Here is a 19,482-nt window from a genome sequence, read left to right as displayed (position 1 = left end):
TGTCAGTTTTGTCTCACATGACGACTGGCATTGAAAAGTCTACAGGCCTATGGCCCATATTCAGCATTTATCTAAGCCATGTTCTCTCAGTGCTGTATCAGGTTGTGTAAAATGTAAGTTTTATTTTTAGCCAGGGGAGCAGTGTGACTGACTGCATCCCACTGTGATTCTGATGTCAGCCAACTTACTTTTCTTACGTCTTCCTGCTGCAAGCCAGGAGGTTGTTATTCATCCATATTTTAGAAAATGAAGTTATCCCACTGCCAAAATAAAAAATATTGTTCTTTTAAAATGATTAAAAAATGATTTCTAAAGTTATGCAATGTAAGCATGCTACACTGCACCTTTTGTAAACAGTACAATGACATTGTTGTCACTGGAAGACTATGAACCATTTAGAATCTATTTTAATGGTCTGTCTCTTTCCTTCCTGTAGAACTTTTACAAGGAGATAGACAGAGAGGAGATGTACATCAGGTAAGTCATATGAAGCCTTGTGTCTGTTAAGCATGTTCAGATTTCTGGACATTCAAACCTTTTAAGGCATTTTACACACACCACTATGGTACTTCACAATACAGTACATTAGGAGACTCTGTGCTAAGTGAAGTTAAATTTTTACCTGCCAAAGACCTATTGCTTTACATGTTGACCCTTTTCTTCCCAGCCATATATCCACATGGATCCAGAATAAAATATTTGATTTTGTTAAAATACGTTTCCATTTCCACAATCTCACCAGTCAGAGTTTTCTATCTGACTGTCAAGCTTTATTTGAGGTGAAAGAGGCGGTCCAAACGCATCAGTCTGGTGGAGTTAACTTTCTGTCTGTTGTTAATGTGTGAGAGGCCCAGCCAGACATGACCCATAAATCATTGCTTTTTCCTGCCAGGTACCTGTACAAGCTGTGTGACCTCCACAAAGAATGCGACAACTACACCGAGGCTGCCTACACTCTGCTGCTGCACGCCAAACTGCTCAAGGTGCACAGACACAATATCAACAGCAAATAAATGTAGAAGCATACTCGCTCTCATGAATACTTCAAACCGAACCTAAATACACTGTTAAGCCATTGTGAGGGAGATGGCATTTAACCTCAGCGTCATTAAACAAGTGTATATCTGTGAATTTGAATGTGTATAGGATTTAGAGAGATAAGGCCACATCCCTTTAATCCCACCATGGCATGAGATGGCTGCTAACAGGGCAGACTTGCTGAGCAGCATCTTTTTCACCTTGCGTAGTCGATGCAAATCACAGCTAGTATCTGATCTTTTGTGGAGAAAGGATAAAGCAGCAGCAGCAGCAGCCACCTGAGGTGCTTCAAGATAAAGGTGTACTTTTACTGTCCTCTTTGTCAGCTGGAAGCGAAGAATCCTCTACCATGAATCACACAGTTCAGTGCAAGGCGCCTCTGGTTTAAGGTGGAAAAGGCAGCAAGTTTCTACCACACTTTTAGTGCAATGATATCTTAAATTCGATACCTAAATATTTTTAAGCTATCATGAAGCATTTCTTTCACAATATTACAAGATCACCCCTTTCTGTTCATTTCTCGAATTTGAGGTGTGAAGGTCCTGAATGTTTTTATCTTTGACAAAAATACATCACATCCGCACACAGAGCTTCTCACACAAAGCGCTGCGGTGTCTATTCCCAGTTGGGGGTATGGTATACCCTGAATTTGGAGTTGTTCCTATCTGCCTTTTATCCAAAATGGTTGCACCCAACATCTCATCTGTATTTGCATAAATAGCTGGCTGCATCAGCCTTTGTACAGGTCCCGACAGGGGAGGGCAGGCTGTGACTGAATCACATTTTCCTCATTGAGCAGTCACAGCATTTGCAGGAATTGTTTATGCTATTATTATTTTAATTTTGCTCATCTCTCAGCAGATGTGGCATTCCTGATCATACCTAGAGAGAGGGACTCACTATTGTATTTTGGAAATTGGTTAATTCTGTTTTAACAGAATCTGGTTAAATCCTTTCTGTCCTGTGTAATCTTTGAAGTCACTGTCCTCCCTTTTGTATGCACACACAGGCACGTGTAAACAAGCTTGAATGTTTAAAGGATGGATCCATAATTCTGCATCCACCAGCATTTATAGATTAAAAAGCGGCTCATGTAGTAATAATTAGTCCTCCAGTAGAGTACTTGCAGTAGTATAGTAATGGTTGATGAATATACGGTCCTTTGAGTATTTGATTTTGATATTGAGATGTATCAGCACTTCAGTTCTGTCGATGCAGGGTCACCAGCCACTATGAATAAACAGGGATCTTTTTTACCTTGTAAATGCTGCAGTTCAGCTGTAAAGGAATCAATAACCTGATCCGAAGCCTCCCAGCATCCCTCCTCATGCCACAGCAACAATGTGCAGAGCAATTACTTTTTCACCCATCTCCAGCACAGGGTATGCAAATTCCTTGGCTTTGCTATTCAAATGTAGCCCTCCTTACACAAAACTTGGTCCGATTTTCACAGAGATCTTAACTCTTCAAGTTACTAACAACACAACACTTTATGCTAACAACAATACAGAACCCCAATTAAAATGGGCTGGTAATGAATCGGTCCTGGCAGCATGCATAGAAGTATGCTTCCTCGACACAGAGGCCAATCAGATTGTCCATCTTCCTGTTAGCCAAGCTGCTCTAGCATGTCAGAAACCTCATTATTCTTCATGCTGGGTGAATAAAAGCCATGATGGAGTACCCGGTCAGCACAAAAGCATACCCCCGCAGTCTTGTTTTGTGTTTTTTTTCCATCACTCTCCCTTGCCTGCCACACTTTACAAAATCAAGTAGAATTTGTAATGAATAAGATTACGCTGCTGCATGACTCAATTGTATCTGATGTTTATTGTGAACACCAGCATAAGTGATGCTTCTCTCTGCTCCCATAGCTCCACGTCACTGGACTGGCTTCCAGCGGGGCAAGCCTACCAGAGCACTATTTTGGGTTGTGGGGATACTTGTGCTAAAATCAATAACAGCAACGTTTTAGCCACTGAAAGCTATGTATTGCACTGATGCCCTTTCTGAGCCATTCAATATGTATTGACGCATGTTTCATTGCCCATGTCTGAAGTTTCCATCTTGCCCTGCCAGAGTGCAGGGCAGCTTTAAAAAGAATTACAGATCAATCTCATCCATTTGCATTGGCTATAACTCAGTGATTGATTTCTTGCCACCTGTTCCTGTATTGTATTGCACAGTGTTGACCCCAGTGCTAACGTGTCCTCTGTAGTGGTCAGACGAGCAATGTGCAGCCCACCTGACTCAGAGAGACGGCTACCAGGCCTCCACTCAAGGACAGCTTAAGGACCAGCTCTACCAGCAGATTATCAATTACTTCGACAAGGGCAAGGTAAGAGACACACGCATTCTGGCACGCACATGCAGAAGACTGGTCATAATCATGAAAAATCCTGGACTATGAGGATGCTATTTTTAGATGTTAAATACCTCTTCTGGCAAGGAATCAATGGAAGTTTCATATTCCTTTTCTACAGAACTGGGATTGTAAATAATCCTCTTCTGTTTGCTGATGCTCTTATGGACGAACGGGCGCATATCAGACCACACAAGCATTAATGTGGCTCTTTTGTGTTGTCCCCTACATTTCATAAAACCTTTTTTCCTGCTTTTCTCGCCTGCTTTCTCTTTTTCCTTCATACCACTTCAGTGAGGTACTTGAACACCATCTCTGTATGATACCAACCTGTTGTGACGTGAAAAGCAGGTCATTAATATGTACCGCCAATTAAGGAAATGTTCTACTCGTGTTGGACCCGGAAGGCCTGTGCAATTCTTCAACACTCTTCATATTTTGTTCCAGAGAAGAAAAAAGTTTTTTTCAGCCTGTAGCTAAGCCTGGAATGAGTATGCAGGACTGCAGCCAGAGCTTCTCAGAGATGATGTTCCAAGGCTGTGCATGTGTCATCAGTGTTTTGGGTGCAGCCGCCACTCTTGGTTCTCTAGCCAACTGTCACTCAGCAGGATATGGCTGGGGAGACGACAAATTAAAAAAGGGTTGGCTAAAGATACACACACACAAACACACCAGAGTGATCAGGAAGTGTTACAGTGGCTAAAAGAAGACATCAACACTCCAGAGAGGGTGGTATCAACTGAGGACAGTCTCTAAGAGTGTCATTGGAGTCATCCAGAAAGCAGTCCCAGATAGTGTTACCACCACCACTCTCACTGATGGCTGGCTGATCTAAGTAGCACCCTGGGCCTGGTCCACCTCCAGCCTGGCCCAGATCAGTTCAGCCCAATCTAGTCTGTCAAAAAGCCACTTAGAAGCCTTTCAACATGTTCGAGTGGCTCCCATCTATCTGTGACACCACTCCACTGCAGTGGATGAGTCTCAAGGGGAAATGCATGATAAATGTGCTTCTCCCAAAGAGGATTGCCTCTGAGTTTTAGGGCCCTATTTAACGATCTAAGCGCACAGCGTGAAGCGCATGGCAGAGGTACATTTAGGGCGTGTCCAAAATCCACTTTTAGTTTGACGGCGGAAAAAAGGGTCCGGGCGCATGGTTCAAAAGGGTTGTACTTAGTGTTTTCATTAATTCATAGGTGTGTTTTGGGCGTAACATACAATAAACCAATCAGAGTGTCATCTTTCATTCCCTTTTAAAAAGCCAGGCGCATTTGTACCTTGGAGCATTGCTATTATGATGGCGGATTTGCACCGTAATATTTTTATTTGTAATTGTTTGCATGTTTGTGTGCTGCTGCGCTTTCCTGTGTGTGTGTGTAACAAGCATAGTGTGCACGCGTTGTGCACAAGCCTAGGTGCATTTTACAGATTTGCTGTTAAAATAACAATGAAATGCTGCACTATTGCCTTTAGACCAGGTTTTTGTTGGTCAATGGCGGGATCACTTCCCACTGCTTCAAGATAGCAATACACCAAGAATTCACCTGAACACACCTCCCTGTAAGACCAGCACGCCCATGGACGCAAAGATGGGCGCAGGTGCATTTGCTATTTAAACGATGTGGGCGCTGGACGGGAAATTAACAACTGCATCGGTCTTAAACTAGCAAAGACACTTGCGTCAGGCTTTGCTGCGCCGGGTGCAAGATAGGGCCCTTAGTGTTTTTGATCAAAGAAAAAAAAAATTTACACACAAAAATATTGACATAATAAAAGAGAATTGACATGTATCTATTTTCAAAAAAGCTTACACTGAATACCATTGCCTGGTAGAGATAATTAGTTTTATTCAGCTGACTTAAAAAGAATGGTTTATCTCAGCTTGAATCTTGATAAATAATTAATTTACTAACTTTCTCTGTTTGTGTGTGCGTGTGCCCGATAGATGTGGGAGGAGGCAATAATTTTGGGAAAGGAACTGGCTGAACAGTACGAGAATGAAATGTTTGACTTTGAGCAGCTCAGCGCATCCTTGGTAAGTGACATTATTACTACTCTACAATGATAAATCTAGAGAAAATGACTTGAGTTTTTAAGGACAATGAAAGAAGACTTTGATGTTTTATTTTTTTATTTAACCAGGAAAGCCTCATTGAGATTAAAATCACTTTCTTCAGAGTGTTCTTGTCTACAGTAGATAGGCAGCAACAACATAAAAGAGATGTCACAAAACATATTACAAGATCAGAAGTAAACAAAAATGCATAAATGTCCATTGTATCTCCCGACAGCGGAAGCAAGCCCAGTTCTATGAGAACATAGTGAAGGTCATCCGGCCCAAACCTGACTACTTTGCCGTAGGCTATTACGGCATGGGCTTCCCCTCCTTCCTACGCGTGAGTACTCACATCAACATACATCCCCCGCAACTCTCAGCACCCCGCACATGGCTGATAGCACAGCGTGGGTGGGCCATTTGTCAAAACAGATGATCAATAGGTTTACCAGTGATTGCTTAGTTCTCAGCCTCACCAGTCAATACTTACATTGTTCACACGTCTTGCTCCCAATGGGTTTTGGTTGTTTTGGCGGGACTTACATCCCACCTGGTCTGGCTTTCACTTATGGTTCACTCACTCACTCACTCACTCACAGAAAACAAACTGTGAATCATAAGCAGCTGTTCATAAGCAGTGTGGGCTATATAGAAGATCCAAAATAATGTGCTGAACGAATGCCCTACTGTGATGGAAAAGTGGGTCTCTTGAAAAAAAAGACTAAGAGCTGTGAATAAAAACAATCTCTTTCTCTCCCTCTTAGCCTTGTCCTCTCTCATTCATGGTCTATCTCTCCCAGCCTTTCTTCTTTCTATGTATCCAATATCTGCCTGTTTTTAGCATTCTAGCCGCCATTGCAGGACATATGGCTTTAAAGACTGTTGGGCCCAGACGACTGACCACAAGAAAGAACACAATCTTTGTTTGTCCGATCAAAAGGCTGATCACGTTGCAAACACTGCCTTTAATTCCATCACCTGAACTTCAGCTGAACACCCATTTCTCCACGCCGTGAGCGTGGCCTGCATCACAAGGTGTCCCATCACTGCCTGCACAACGAAACCGTGCACCCAATACAAAGTGAAAGGAAGGGAAACGGTCACTTTGTAAATTGCTTTTAGTGGCTGCTGAATCATGGGATATAATCCCAAAACACTCAGACCTACGCTTGTTTAGATAGTTGGAGCTTTACTTTGGAAGTTCTTGCAAGTGGTGGGACGGTCACAGTACAATGGAAGCCATCCGGATTTTTAAAATGACCACCATTAGTTGGCCATTAATCATTATGAATATGAACACTTAAACTGAATAATAACCCCCAAGTCTATTTAGAGCCCCTACCAAGTATACTTGGCCGCTAAACCTGAAGTGATGTGTATTTCCCCTCTAAATGTCCTGGCTGGCCTTGTTTCAATCTGATCACATCTTATTACAAATTAGGTATGCGTTTAACAGGCGATTGATATCTGCTCACCGGCCTTATTCAGTGTCTGAGGTGTTACTGTGTGCATATCAGACCTCTTTTGCTCTTATTCTGTGAAGGGTGTCCTACTCTGTCCACATATAGGTTTTTTATTTAAACAAAATAAATTGATGTAGGCTGAGGATTTGTTTGCTTTTAATATGTTCCCTGTTAAGGTTGTTTGTTAGTCCTCTGGCATGCTACTAAAAGTATTGTTAAAGCCACATTTACACACTAGCAACACACTACAGTCCTCTGTATAAGATATTGTTAAAGTCCACTTTCAAGAACAACCCTGGTCATATCCTTTTTATTCTATTATGAACAACAGCCATTTCACAGGGGCCTTTTGCCACTCTCCCATCTCCATGTGCCCCTCCTAACCCCTTTCATCTGGCAGGGCAGAAACTCCATTACAGACAGGGCAAGCTGCACTGGTCTAATCTATCTGGCTATTTAGACTTTAAAAGGACAGCTCTGAGTTCTCTTTTTTCTCTCCTTTTTATTTATGTTGCGGGCAATTTGACCTTACCTGAAATAACCAGGGCAGGTTTATGCTGGGTGCACTTTATTTACACGTATATTGTTTTGTCTTTTGAAATCGTGGCACTCCTTATGCTACAGTAGATAAAAAGTTAGTGTACAAGCTGGTCTAGAATATTACTATTACATATAACATGTTATCCTGATAGACAGTCAATGCTCTTGCATTGTGGCTCTTGCATTGTCTGGCTATAAGGGCTCTGAGTCTGCATGCCCTCTTGATATTTCATAATTATATTGAAAGATTTCTGCGTGAGTACATAGGGAAGTGTTTAAGTGTGGGTTACTTATGAAGATAAATATAGTTCGGATGGTTTTTGTTTCACACCCCATATTGTTGTTTGTGTTGCAGCATTGCAGTGTCCTCCGGGAAAAGTCAATTATGTGAGAAAATCAATACTCTGATAAAGGCATTTTGTTTCCACCCCCCTTAAGAATGGATTTTATGCAAGAGTGCTTTATTCAGCTCCTTATGATTTATTATTAGTTAATGTGGTTAGCCACTAGGGTACCTGCTAAATGTAAAATGCTCGAGACCATGTCATTTGTTTATATCAGCAGATGCAACTAAGCCATTGGTCTCAGTTGTCGTCTTTTTTTTTAATGTAGTTCTATGTTAAAACCCTTCTATTACTTACAAAACAAACCATAGTAAAGACATGCACAGAATATTTTTCTTAACTGATCATTTTAACCGTGAGAGCAACAATACCTTTTCATAAAGCTTTGACTGAAAACCTCTATTGTATTTGTTTGCTCTATAAAGAATCCTGAGTTGCTTTCAGCTTTCCAACACATTAAAGGTATTCTCAGTATTTCAAAGACTCTACAATTGTTTCTCTCACTTTACATCCAGTCTGCGTATTTCTGCACCTCTCCTTTCTCTTCCTATCAATCCTAAACTTTACTTAATCCCTGTATTGAGTTTCCTGTGAGCACTCCGCTTAAAGAGCAGTTGAGGGTGTGTGAAAGTTGGTTTGAAATATGTATTCTAACACACCACATTCGGAGACACTTAGCTATCAGCTGTCATGTTCTATCATTCCAAATGTTCCTCAGACTGACCCCTGAGAACACTCAGGGAGATGGCACAACATTCCTGGCTTATACATATTCAGGAGCACTCTGTGCACTCTTCTCATATAACTTATTTTTGTTTTGAAATTAAAAGGATGAACTTTTTTAACAGCCTTTGTGTCTGTTAAACATTATGGGATTATGCAGTATATTGAATGGAAGTATCTATATGTTTTTCTGGGAAACTATCACTGCCAAGAGGGTGAGACATTGATATCTCATTGGTTTCCCCGTTGTCATTTTCCCACATATGCACATTTTCCAGTCTTGCTACAAGTTTATCCAAGGAGCTTAAATCTTGACCCCATGTGTTTAATTTGAACATTGCAGCTATATGAAATGGTGCTGCTTTGTAACTTGACTGTATGAAATTGCCTTTCTACCCCAAGAAAGAAAAGACCATTTCAGCATAAGTTCTCTTCTCTCAATGACAGTGATTTTCTTTGCCAGAACTTTCAAGTGTCGGTTTGAGAGTAATGAAAATGAGAAATTGTGACATTAAGATTACTGTATGCACGAGCAGAATGCTCAACCACATAATGCAAATCTTATGAATAAGCATACAATATACAGTGATGGAAAAAAATTAGATGTCCTTGACCAGATTTGAATGATTTAGAGAAAATATTAAAAGCAAATCTCGCAGCTGTTTACCATCTGAAAATTGCAGCAGTGTGTTATCAGGCAGATCTAGCTAATTCTCCTGCAGCTAGAAGGAATGACTCAGGAAATCAACGTGCTTTTGTCAACTTATCTGTCAAAGCAAATTTGAAAATGGCCCCAGGCATATTAAGTGGCTGCAATTCCTTTAATTAATTTGGGAATTGAGATGTGTGCCGTGCATGAGCGTAGGGCTTGCTGTGAGTGAGCTGTTCGTCAGTGACGGTTTATGAAGGAAAGAAGGAAATGTAAAAAGGGCTGTTGCCCTTAGGTTAGATCTATAAGAGACCAAGCTGCTAAGATGTGAAGAGGGCCCATCCTCAGGTGGCAAGATCTTACCACACTGATTTCAAATTGGCATGATGTCTGAACCATTACATTGGTTTGAAGGCAACTTCATCAGTAGCTGGAGTTAACAGCAGCCATTTGTGAAAGAGCCAAGAGCTAAATAGGAGTAGCCATTTGCAGTCTGTCAGTTTGCTAAAACAGAAGACTTCCCCAAGCAAGCCCACTCTGAACTCAGCAGGGATTAACTAATAACTGAATTGGTGCCAAGAACTTTCCATCACCCTCATTTCCAAGTATTTAATATGAATATTATGATAATGTGTTTTAACACAGACACAGTACTGGGCCAAGTAGATTTACAAATCAAAGCCATTCTTATCTATGTAACTTTCTTTTAATATAACAATTTTGTCATTGTCCCATGTCTGACTGTCATCATTGAATGAACGTTAGCTACTGGATGGTGTCAATGATGCCAAATTCATAAAATGGGGACAATGTGCCTTATGTCCACATAATGTGTGAAAATAATACCCGGCTTGCATGATTGTGTGTCTGCCTTCATATATGTGGCAAAGGTCTCATTGTTTCCCTTATTGTCCTTCAGAACAAAATGTTCATCTACCGTGGGAAGGAGTACGAGCGCAGAGAGGACTTCGAAGCACGTCTTCTCACACAGTTCCCCAACGCAGAGAAGATGAAGACGACCACACCGCCCAGCGAGGACACAAAGTGTTCCTCTGGACAATGTATCCTCAGCAAGAATCATTGATTCATTTCTAAGATGTTTTTTTAAATGTTTGCTTTTTTATTTTTTGTTAGAGAATAATTCATAGTTCATATTTCATGAGGTTCTTTTTTAATTATTTTGGTGCAGCCGCCGTGTTAAATGCTGCCAGTACACAAAATGAAAGGAAATGTGGTTTTTTTATGCACCACAAATTGATTGTGCATACTTGCGGAGTAATTGTGGGGCTGGGAGACGTGGTTTTAATCAAAGTTAATATGATCCATCCATCCGTCCGTCCATCTTCGTCCGCTTATCCGGTATCGGGTCGCGGGGGTAGCAGCTCCAGCAGGGGACCCCAAACTTCCCTTTCCCGAGCCACATTAACCAGCTCCGACTGGGGGATCCCGAGGTGTTCCCAGGCCAGGTTGGAGATATAATCCCTCCACCTAGTCCTGGGTCTCCCGAGGCCTCCTCCCAGCTGGACGTGCCTGGAACACCTCCCTAGGGAGGCGACCAGGGGGCATCCTTACCAGATGCCCGAACCACCTCAACTGGCTCCTTTCGACGCAAAGGAGCAGCGGCTCTACTCCGAGCTCCTCACGGATAACTGAGCTTCTCACCCTATCTCTAAGGGAGACGCCAGCTACCCTCCTGAGGAAACCCATTTCGGCCGCTTGTACCCTAGATCTTGTTCTTTCGGTCATGACCCAGCCTTCATGACCATAGGTGAGGGTAGGAACAAAAACTGACCGGTAGATTGAGAGCTTTGCCTTCTGGCTCAGCTTTCTTTTCGTCACAACGGTGCGATAAATTGAATGTAATACCGCACCCGCTGCGCCAATTCTTCGACCAATCTCCCGCTCCATTGTCCCCTCACTCGCGAACAAGACCCCAAGGTACTTGAACTCCTTCACTTAGGGTAAGGACTCATTCCCTACCTGGAGAAGGCACTCCATCGGTTTCCTGCTGAGAACCATGGCCTCCGATTTAGAGGTGCTGATCCTCATCCCAGCCGTTTCACACTCGGCTGCGAAAATTAATATGATTAATAATACATACTTTGATTTCAATGAATGCCGATTAACAATAGCAGTGAGTTATCACCAGGTCCTCATAACTGTATTTCATTCATTTGAGTTCAACAGTTTCATTTATTTCCTTGATGTTTGTGCTGAAGACATCCAGTGTTTCACAGTTAAACCCATCCTTGACCTGCCTGCCAAGTTCCAGAACAAACCTGTCTCTGAACAAATAGTGAGGTAAGCAGGATATCCCCTCCTCCACACACACTCATTTCTTTACAATTACGGAGTGTGTTCCTCAAAGTCACACAGCATGCATTTCAATACAGCAAGCTCAATTTACTTTCTCCAGTAACTCAAAGACAATTCGGAGAGGTTGTCATGACATGCAAACATGCATTAGGTTTATTTTTGTGTGGTATTTTGAGGACCGCTGTGGTGAAAGCCATTAAATGTTGATGTAAATGTATGTCTGTTTAGAACAAACAGCAGTTGACCTTGTCCTTCTAGTGGTTATTAACTTGCACCAACCATCTGCTATTAGTCACTGTGCCAAGTACAACATTGTTTCTCTGACATCATTAATACCTTTGTGTTGTGCACCATGGCCACAGTAAACAGTGGGCCGCCTACACTCCCACTTGTTTGCTCAATCTGTACGCCAGCCATGCACTGCATCAGTCAGCTGTGCAAATTCACTTTGATATGCCACCCAACGCATCATCAGACATAATTAAAAGAAGACATTTACTTGGATAACCTTTAGGCAAATATACCTGCGCACTGATCTTATCACAAGCCTGCACCATTGGTCACATCCCCCTGCAGCAGCCTGTTGGCTTGTCTGCTAACTGTGTCTGATTGGAATATGTAACTTTGTTAATAGCCCAGATTAGACAGACGTGTTTAGCGAGTGATAGAGGACTGTTCCACATCAACTGTCTGTCCGTCTCTCTTTCTCTGCCAACTCTGTTCTCTCTGTTTCTTTCTCCAGCTCTCGCTGTGCTTTCCCCGGTTGTCTCTTTCTGTCCCTATCACTCTGTTTTCTCGCCCATTTATTCTTTCATTCAGTGCAAAGGATCACGGTGCATAGCAATGAGACTGAGCTGTTTGAGCCAAAGGGTCACAGCAGCAGCCGGAGCACAACCCCCGCCTGACCTTGCTTTGTCCAGACCATACTACTGCATCATCTCTAGCCCGCCAGCTAATTATATGTAAAAGGCTTAATTGGGGTAGCGCAGCTGATTTAAAGCTGCTTTATTAATCTGTTTATTAGATCAGAAGCTCAGAGGCTCCTTTTTTTTAGGTTAATGCCACGTTTTCTCCGCTAATTTGGGAATGGTCCTCATCATGTTCATTAAATAGTGTGTTGCCCTTTGTGACCAAGCACAGAAGGGAACATCTGATTGTCGGCAGAATATAAATAGCTCAATTACAAATAAGACCTGAGCCCAATTTCTCTTTTTAGTTTGAATGTCACAAAAGCATCGTATGGTCTGTTCATTAGCAATACATAAACAGTCCTTAGTAAAAATAGTTCAAAATGTGTAGCATCCCATTCTGCACACACTGCTACTACAAACATAAATTTTTCATATTTTATTCATAATTGTTTCCTAATACAGGCAAAGCATGCTTTTCGAAAACATATGGCATTGTTTTCGGAATGCAAAATGCAATATGCTTCATGAGGATAATACATCTGTACTCATTCTGCCAGGACAGTGTGAATGTGGATTTCTGTAGGCGAGAGAGACGGATTGAAAGATGGAAAAAGAGCCAGTAAGGCGTCAATGTGAGAGACCATGTATGTGCCCAGACAGCTGCTCCCACAGCCACTATGCAACACCATCATTTTCCTAGTGTGAAAAGACTATTAACCTGATTTGGCAAAGTTCATCCCCACTAGTCATTGCCTCTGTCACGTTTAGCTGCAGCTTCTCTACATGTCTGACATGTCGGACTTACCTCAGGTGCTGCCAGTGATGTGTGTGACCCAAAAAAAATTATTTATTTACCATGTAGATGAGGCCATGCCATAAACTAACATGCTAAATGCCACAGTTCCTGGCAGAGCTAGCCTGAAGGGGGCCTGCCCTGTGTTTGATCTGAAGCAAAGCAATCAACCTTTGAATCAAGCCGTAGATTGCCCATAACAGTTTTAATTTACTCAGGCACTGATTCTCTCCCTCCCCAGCTTCTACACAGTAAATGAAGTCCATAAATTCCAGTATTCCAGGCCAGTGAGGAAGGGAGAAAAAGACCCCGACAACGAGTTTGCGGTAATTACTCTTCTTTCTTTTTCACTATGATTTTACTTCGTCCATTTTATTTTTTCTAAAGGGTTTTATGAACTATTTGTTAACATAACAATCATCATTGTAATGTTCTTTTAAATGAAAACAGTAATATTCAGCCAGTTGGAATTTCTAAAAATAACATAAAGGCTACTTGGCATCGACCTATAATTTAAAATTTCCTAGCTACTTTTGTTTGCCAAAGTTGACAACATAGTTGCTGAATTTCAATCATTTATGGTTGGATTGATAATGGTCCTGGGTATTTATATCCCATGTTGTAGTTTTGACCAATGATACCTAGAATAGGTAAACATATATTACATAACATGGTTTTCTTTTTTCCCATAAATATTTATTGTTTGTCTCTCACACACACACACACACATACACACATACACACACACTCCCAGATAAACCAAAGACACAAAAAGAGAGATACATATACAGCAGTGACTCAGCTCCAGGAACAGGGCACAGATAATGCAAGATAATACAGATACAGATAATGTATTTAGTAGGGTAAGGTATTATATAGCACTTTACAGCAACCAGCAGGTACCCAAAGTGCTTTACATCAGGACAACAGGACAACGACATATACAATAAAAAGAATGAAACATCGAAAACAGTAAAATCAGAAAAGGTTCCATAGAAACAGGAGGAGGAGAGGGAAATTGTCACACCACTATTACATATTAAAAGCCATTCTAAACACATTTTTTTGTTGGTTGGTTTTGAGTTTGGATCTAAAAAGAGCTACATCTGTAATAGTGCGAATATCAGGGGGTAACTTGTTCCAGAGTCTCGGGGGACCCCACCGTTTATACCTTGACCTTGGGACTTCTAAAACCAGTTGATGTGAAGACCGCAATGACCGGTTGTGCTCACGCAGGGTTAAAATCTCTGACAAATACTCCAGGGCCAGGCCATTTAAGGCCTTGAAAACAAACAATAAAATCTTAAAATCGATTCTATAACGCACAGGGAGCCAATGTAGGGTGTAGAGAACGGGAGTGATGTGTTCACGTCTAGATGTATTTGTTAAAAAAGCGAGCAGCAGCATTTTGCACAAGATGAAGTCGTGAGATGGAGGTTTGATTCAGACCAACATAAAGAGCATTACAGTAATCCAACCTTGAACTAATAAAAGTATGAATCGCCTTTTCTAGATCGTGCCTGCAGACAAAGCTGGAAAAAGCTCATTCTAACAACATTGCTGATCTGTTTGTCAAATTTCATGCTGCAATCAAATGTCACCCCCAAACTTTTGACAGCTGGCTTAATATATGAAGCCAGAGCTCCCAAACTCAAAGCTGTACCGTTTGGCATGCATGAAGTACTGAAGATAATACACTCAGTTTTATCTTCATTCAAATTAAGAAAGTTATGTGAAATAACTTAAAAGTAAAAAATAAAGAGTAAAGCTGTAACGAGCTGTTCAATTTTGTCTGTTTTGATCCAGGGTTTTTTTTTAGGTATCACTACTGCTGTTTTTTAAGTTATTATAGGATACTGCTGGATTATTGTTTGATATTCATGTTTGAGGTTTTAACACATATTTTTCATGTTTCCAGCAGGAAGTAAAAAAAAAGGAAAAGAAAATCAATAGGAAAGCAGAACTCTCATTAAACACAGGAACACTGGTTGCCAAAAAAGAAGATCCAGACTAAATATAATTGTTGACAGTGATCCAAATCTGGTTGCCTAGTGCAGTTATTACTCTCGAGTTCTGATTGTTTTGTACATCTTACAATTTATGTTTTGTGCATACTTAATATCCAGGTTGTCAATGACACGGGAGACTAATTAAAGTCATTCACACTTTTCTCTGTGTGTTTACTGTGGCATCACTTTGGCAGCATGGGATGATGTATTTAACTAATCTCAGACGTACTCTGATTGATAGGACCCTCTCCGTCGTGACAGTGAGGTGATGGGTATCTGTTGCTAGACATATTGCATCTATCTAACCTATTAAACATGTCAATATAAACACCTTTCTCCAACGTGAGCAGTAAGTATCCTCTAATAAAAACTGTTGAGAGGTTGAAACCCTCTGCAAGTAAAATCATCTCCTGTGGTGTATGATTTTCTTCATTATTTGAGCTCCATGATGTATCAGATGAGATTCCATCTTATTTGGGCTTTCTGTGAGCGAGCCTAAATGAGCTGCCATCCAGACAGGGAGGTCGTGCCTACCTCCATCCCTTTAGCTCCCCCTACAATTGGCATCATCTTTCTCTCATTCATGCAACAGCAGTCTAAAAGCTTGTTTCAATGTGGTTTGGCACAAAAACAGCAGCAAATAGTTTACAGTGCCTTGTCATGTCAGTTGATTTCTGTGCAGTGTTTTGATTTTGTGTCTTTGTCATCTTGTCAACAGAACATGTGGATTGAGAGGACCACGTACACGACAGCATACAAACTCCCTGGCATCCTGCGCTGGTTTGAAGTCAAATCAGTCTCCACAGTGAGTATAAAGGGCCTGTGTGCCAGGCAGGCCTCCTAATCAGATGAGGATCTGCAGCCTTGCTCAGAGGCAGTCAATATGATTTGTCCACTTAAGCTGTATAGACAGGCGTTTGGATGCAGGCATGCCACTCCCCCGGACTAACAACGGGGCACGTTCTCTCTCTGCCAAAGGGCCCACATTGATTCACCAAGCACTCCTTAAATACTTGTTTCCAAAGAAAATAGCTACACAGCACAAATACAACTAGACAAGAGTTCAGAACCCACTCACTGTTGATTTTCCTGTAATATAAATATCTGGATTGCTGTATAAAACCTGTTGATGAGAGGATGGCCAGCTGCAACAAATGACTTCAAGTGTTTACCGTAGCATTTGGAATGGGCACATTGTCCCACTAAAGCTGCATTAACTAATTAAAATGCTGGTCTGGCGTCCCCATTTTGGGCAGGGATGTTGTCTGGTGGAAGAGGGAGTGTGGAGAAATGAGTGCAGTTATATAAGTTGGAGCACAAGAGCAGGTTATAGTATCACTTAGAGCCAAAACACCTGCCTCATCCTTTTAATGTGTCATTAGTTTGTCCCAACACAAATGCACTACTTAGCGTAAATTGCCAGGCTAAGTATTACGCATTCAATTACTCTTTATTTGCCGTTTTGATTAGTCACATTCATGTTTGTGCTGGTGAAAGCTTCAGAGAGGGGCACTTCTCAAATGTTATCTTTAGCCAAGATGTTACCTACAGTCTGCTCACTCAGCATTCATAGCTGTCAAATAGCATCACATAACCCCCACATACCAGGCAGCTTGGACATTAAGCACACCACAATGGTCCATCTGGTTGCTACATCCTTAGCACAATCATTTCATTACAAAGATTTGATTCCCGCCCCCCCTAACTCCCGAGTCCATGTAGTGAAGTGCTATTCTCCATTGCCACACTAATTCAATGCAGAGGCCTCTTCCTTCAGGCTGGGTTGGAACATACTGTCAGAAGCAGCTTGCCCTCCAGATGAGCCAGGGAGAGGCCAGGTCCCCGAGGTTAGACTCTATTTAAAGCTTAATGACTGGGCTGAGATTCACCAAGCTAAAGCCTTCCATCTGACAATGCTTTTTATCAAGCTGGCCTAAGACATACCCAAACAGATTGGAGATTTGTCTCCCTGGCAGAACATCTTTATTTCTTTGGCTGGGGTCTAAGTCTGACATTTACTCAACAATCCACTCATGTTTCTCCTTACCAGCAAGCTGCAAGGTGGTGATTTTTCTTTTTCATCCAAAGTAATGAGATTGCCTCCATGTGGAGTTACATGGATTGAGTTGGAATATTCTTTTACACAGTAGAGGAATTAATGACAGCATTTCCAAGTATTTTATTCATCTTTTTTTCAGAATTTCCAATCATATTTTGTTGACATGGGAACTGAAATTCCCCTACACCGACATGCTATCAATCTTTATTTGACAGTCGCAGGTTCATGTATGGGCACAGTGGAGAATTATTCATTTCTTCTCTATCCTACATGATTTATGTGCGTAGTTAAGGGTTCCTAAGCCCATCTTCTAATAACATCCCTAGTCACTGAACACAAAATGTTTCTGCTAGATTGTGAGGATCACAAAGACAGTAGTGATATATGTGTAAATATACTGAAACAGGTGAATAAGTGGTGAGAAAATTCAGTGACACCTTCACTTACTGTGCGGCACAGGAGGAGATCAGTCCACTGGAGAACGCCATGGAAACGATGCAGCTAACCAATGAGAAGATAAGCAGCATGGTGCAGAGGCATCTCAACGACTCAAACCTTCCCATCAACCCCCTCTCTATGCTGCTGAATGGGATTGTGGACCCAGCTGTCATGGGAGGTTTTACCAACTATGAGAAGGTAGTCAACATGTAAAAAAAGCTTTGGATTTATTTTATCCCTGTATTGTCTCAACCTGTATACCTTTATTTCCACATCTGCATTTTTAGCTTCACTCTACTTTAACAGAAGCATTAAAAGAATAGTTTGACATCTTGGGAAATACGCTTTTTTGTTTGAGTTAGATGAGAAGATCAATAAACTAAAACTAAATAACTAAATATGAAGCAGTGGTTAGCTTAGCATAAGGCCTGGAAGCAGGGGGGGAACTAGCTAGCCTGCTTCTCTCCTAAGGTAACAAAATCCCTGTACCAGCACCTCTAAAGCTTATTATACACCTTACATAACTTCCTGGAGTCTTGTTGTCAATAGTGAGGTTGCCAGGCAATCAGCAGAGACTTCAGGAAGTCACTGCAGCAGCCAATAAGTAGTCCAGCACATAAACCCCGTAACACACAACAGAACGTGTTAATTTGTGAGCTTTAAAGGTACTGATAGGCAAGTGTTGTTACCCTTGGTAAAAGCCAGGCTAGCTGTTCCCCCCCTGTTTCCATTCTTTATGCTAAGCTAAGCTAACTACCTACTGCTCCAGCTATAGGGATACATAGATTAGAGTGGTATCAATCTCCTCATCTAACTATGGATTTTCCATAATGTCAAACACAAGATCTTCTGACACATTTTATTTTCCTGAAAAATTCTTAATATATCAAACACTATTTAAAGCTAATTCAGATGAACTATTTCCCCCCCAGGTTTGATTTCATGCTGTAATATGGAACCATAATCTCTTGCATATTTCAAGTCCTAGAAGCTCCCTTTCTATCAGCCTTATTATTTTTACAACTACACTTACCACTCGCTCACATATTGTTTGCAATCAAACAAATCATCACAAGTCATCATGAATTAGTTTCTGTTTGATAAGACCGAAGCCTTTCTTTCTTTTTCAAAAATCTCAGTTGTGCTTGTGTCCTGCTTTCATCACATTTCTAGTGTTCATACTGGTTTGTGAGCTACACCCTCTATTCACCGTAGCACAATAGCTACTCATGTGAAAAAGGAAATTCTTTTTACTTATTATTTGATGCTAAAAAAAGTGATAGCCTATTGGTTTCCCAGTATATATCCCAACCTGGAATAGATTCATATTGGCCTTGTGAAACGGTGCAGTATGAGTCAGAGGAAGAACGTGAATTATTTGCCCTCAGGTCATTCCTTCATCTCAGTGAAATAGTGCAGGTGGTGGAGGAGAGACGGATTTCTCGACTAAATTATTTTTTATTCTTAACAGCCCTTTCCATTTCCCCCTTGACGTGTCAGTTTTTTCTCCTCCGTTTCATTTTATTTATATTACAAACTTCTCCACATTTCATATTGTTCCTTCTGTCTTCCTCTGTACTTTGCCTCTATTCATACAAACATACTTACTCCAGTATCTCCTTTCCCTTTTCTGCAGGCCTTCTTCAATGATAAGTACATACAGGAACACCCAGAGGACCTTGAGAAGATAGAGAAACTGAAAGACTTTATCGCCTGGCAGGTGAGACTGAAGTTCATAGTGCTCATTTGCAGCTATGTGGCGTGCATTATGATCATGGTAAAGC

The 19,482-nt window shown here is 41.3% G+C and overlaps 1 protein-coding gene across 2 annotated transcripts in view; it reads left to right on the top strand.

Moving 5' to 3' along the window:
• dock1 (dedicator of cytokinesis 1) overlaps positions 1 to 19,482 on the top strand; it is a 188,603-nt gene that overhangs the window by 154,643 nt on the left and 14,478 nt on the right. For both annotated transcript variants that reach the window (XM_078278479.1, XM_078278478.1), the window contains exons 36-46: positions 437 to 477; positions 893 to 983; positions 3,257 to 3,376; positions 5,343 to 5,432; positions 5,689 to 5,793; positions 10,092 to 10,233; positions 11,392 to 11,473; positions 13,434 to 13,518; positions 15,920 to 16,006; positions 17,720 to 17,896; positions 19,335 to 19,418. In XM_078278479.1, coding sequence (XP_078134605.1) covers positions 437 to 477; positions 893 to 983; positions 3,257 to 3,376; positions 5,343 to 5,432; positions 5,689 to 5,793; positions 10,092 to 10,233; positions 11,392 to 11,473; positions 13,434 to 13,518; positions 15,920 to 16,006; positions 17,720 to 17,896; positions 19,335 to 19,418 — 1,104 coding nt within the window. The remainder of the gene's footprint in view (positions 1 to 436; positions 478 to 892; positions 984 to 3,256; positions 3,377 to 5,342; positions 5,433 to 5,688; positions 5,794 to 10,091; positions 10,234 to 11,391; positions 11,474 to 13,433; positions 13,519 to 15,919; positions 16,007 to 17,719; positions 17,897 to 19,334; positions 19,419 to 19,482) is intronic.

Source organism: Sander vitreus, chromosome 21, assembly GCF_031162955.1.
Source record: "Sander vitreus isolate 19-12246 chromosome 21, sanVit1, whole genome shotgun sequence".
NCBI lineage: Eukaryota > Metazoa > Chordata > Actinopteri > Perciformes > Percidae > Sander > Sander vitreus.
This window is presented reverse-complemented; position numbering and strand designations above follow the sequence as displayed.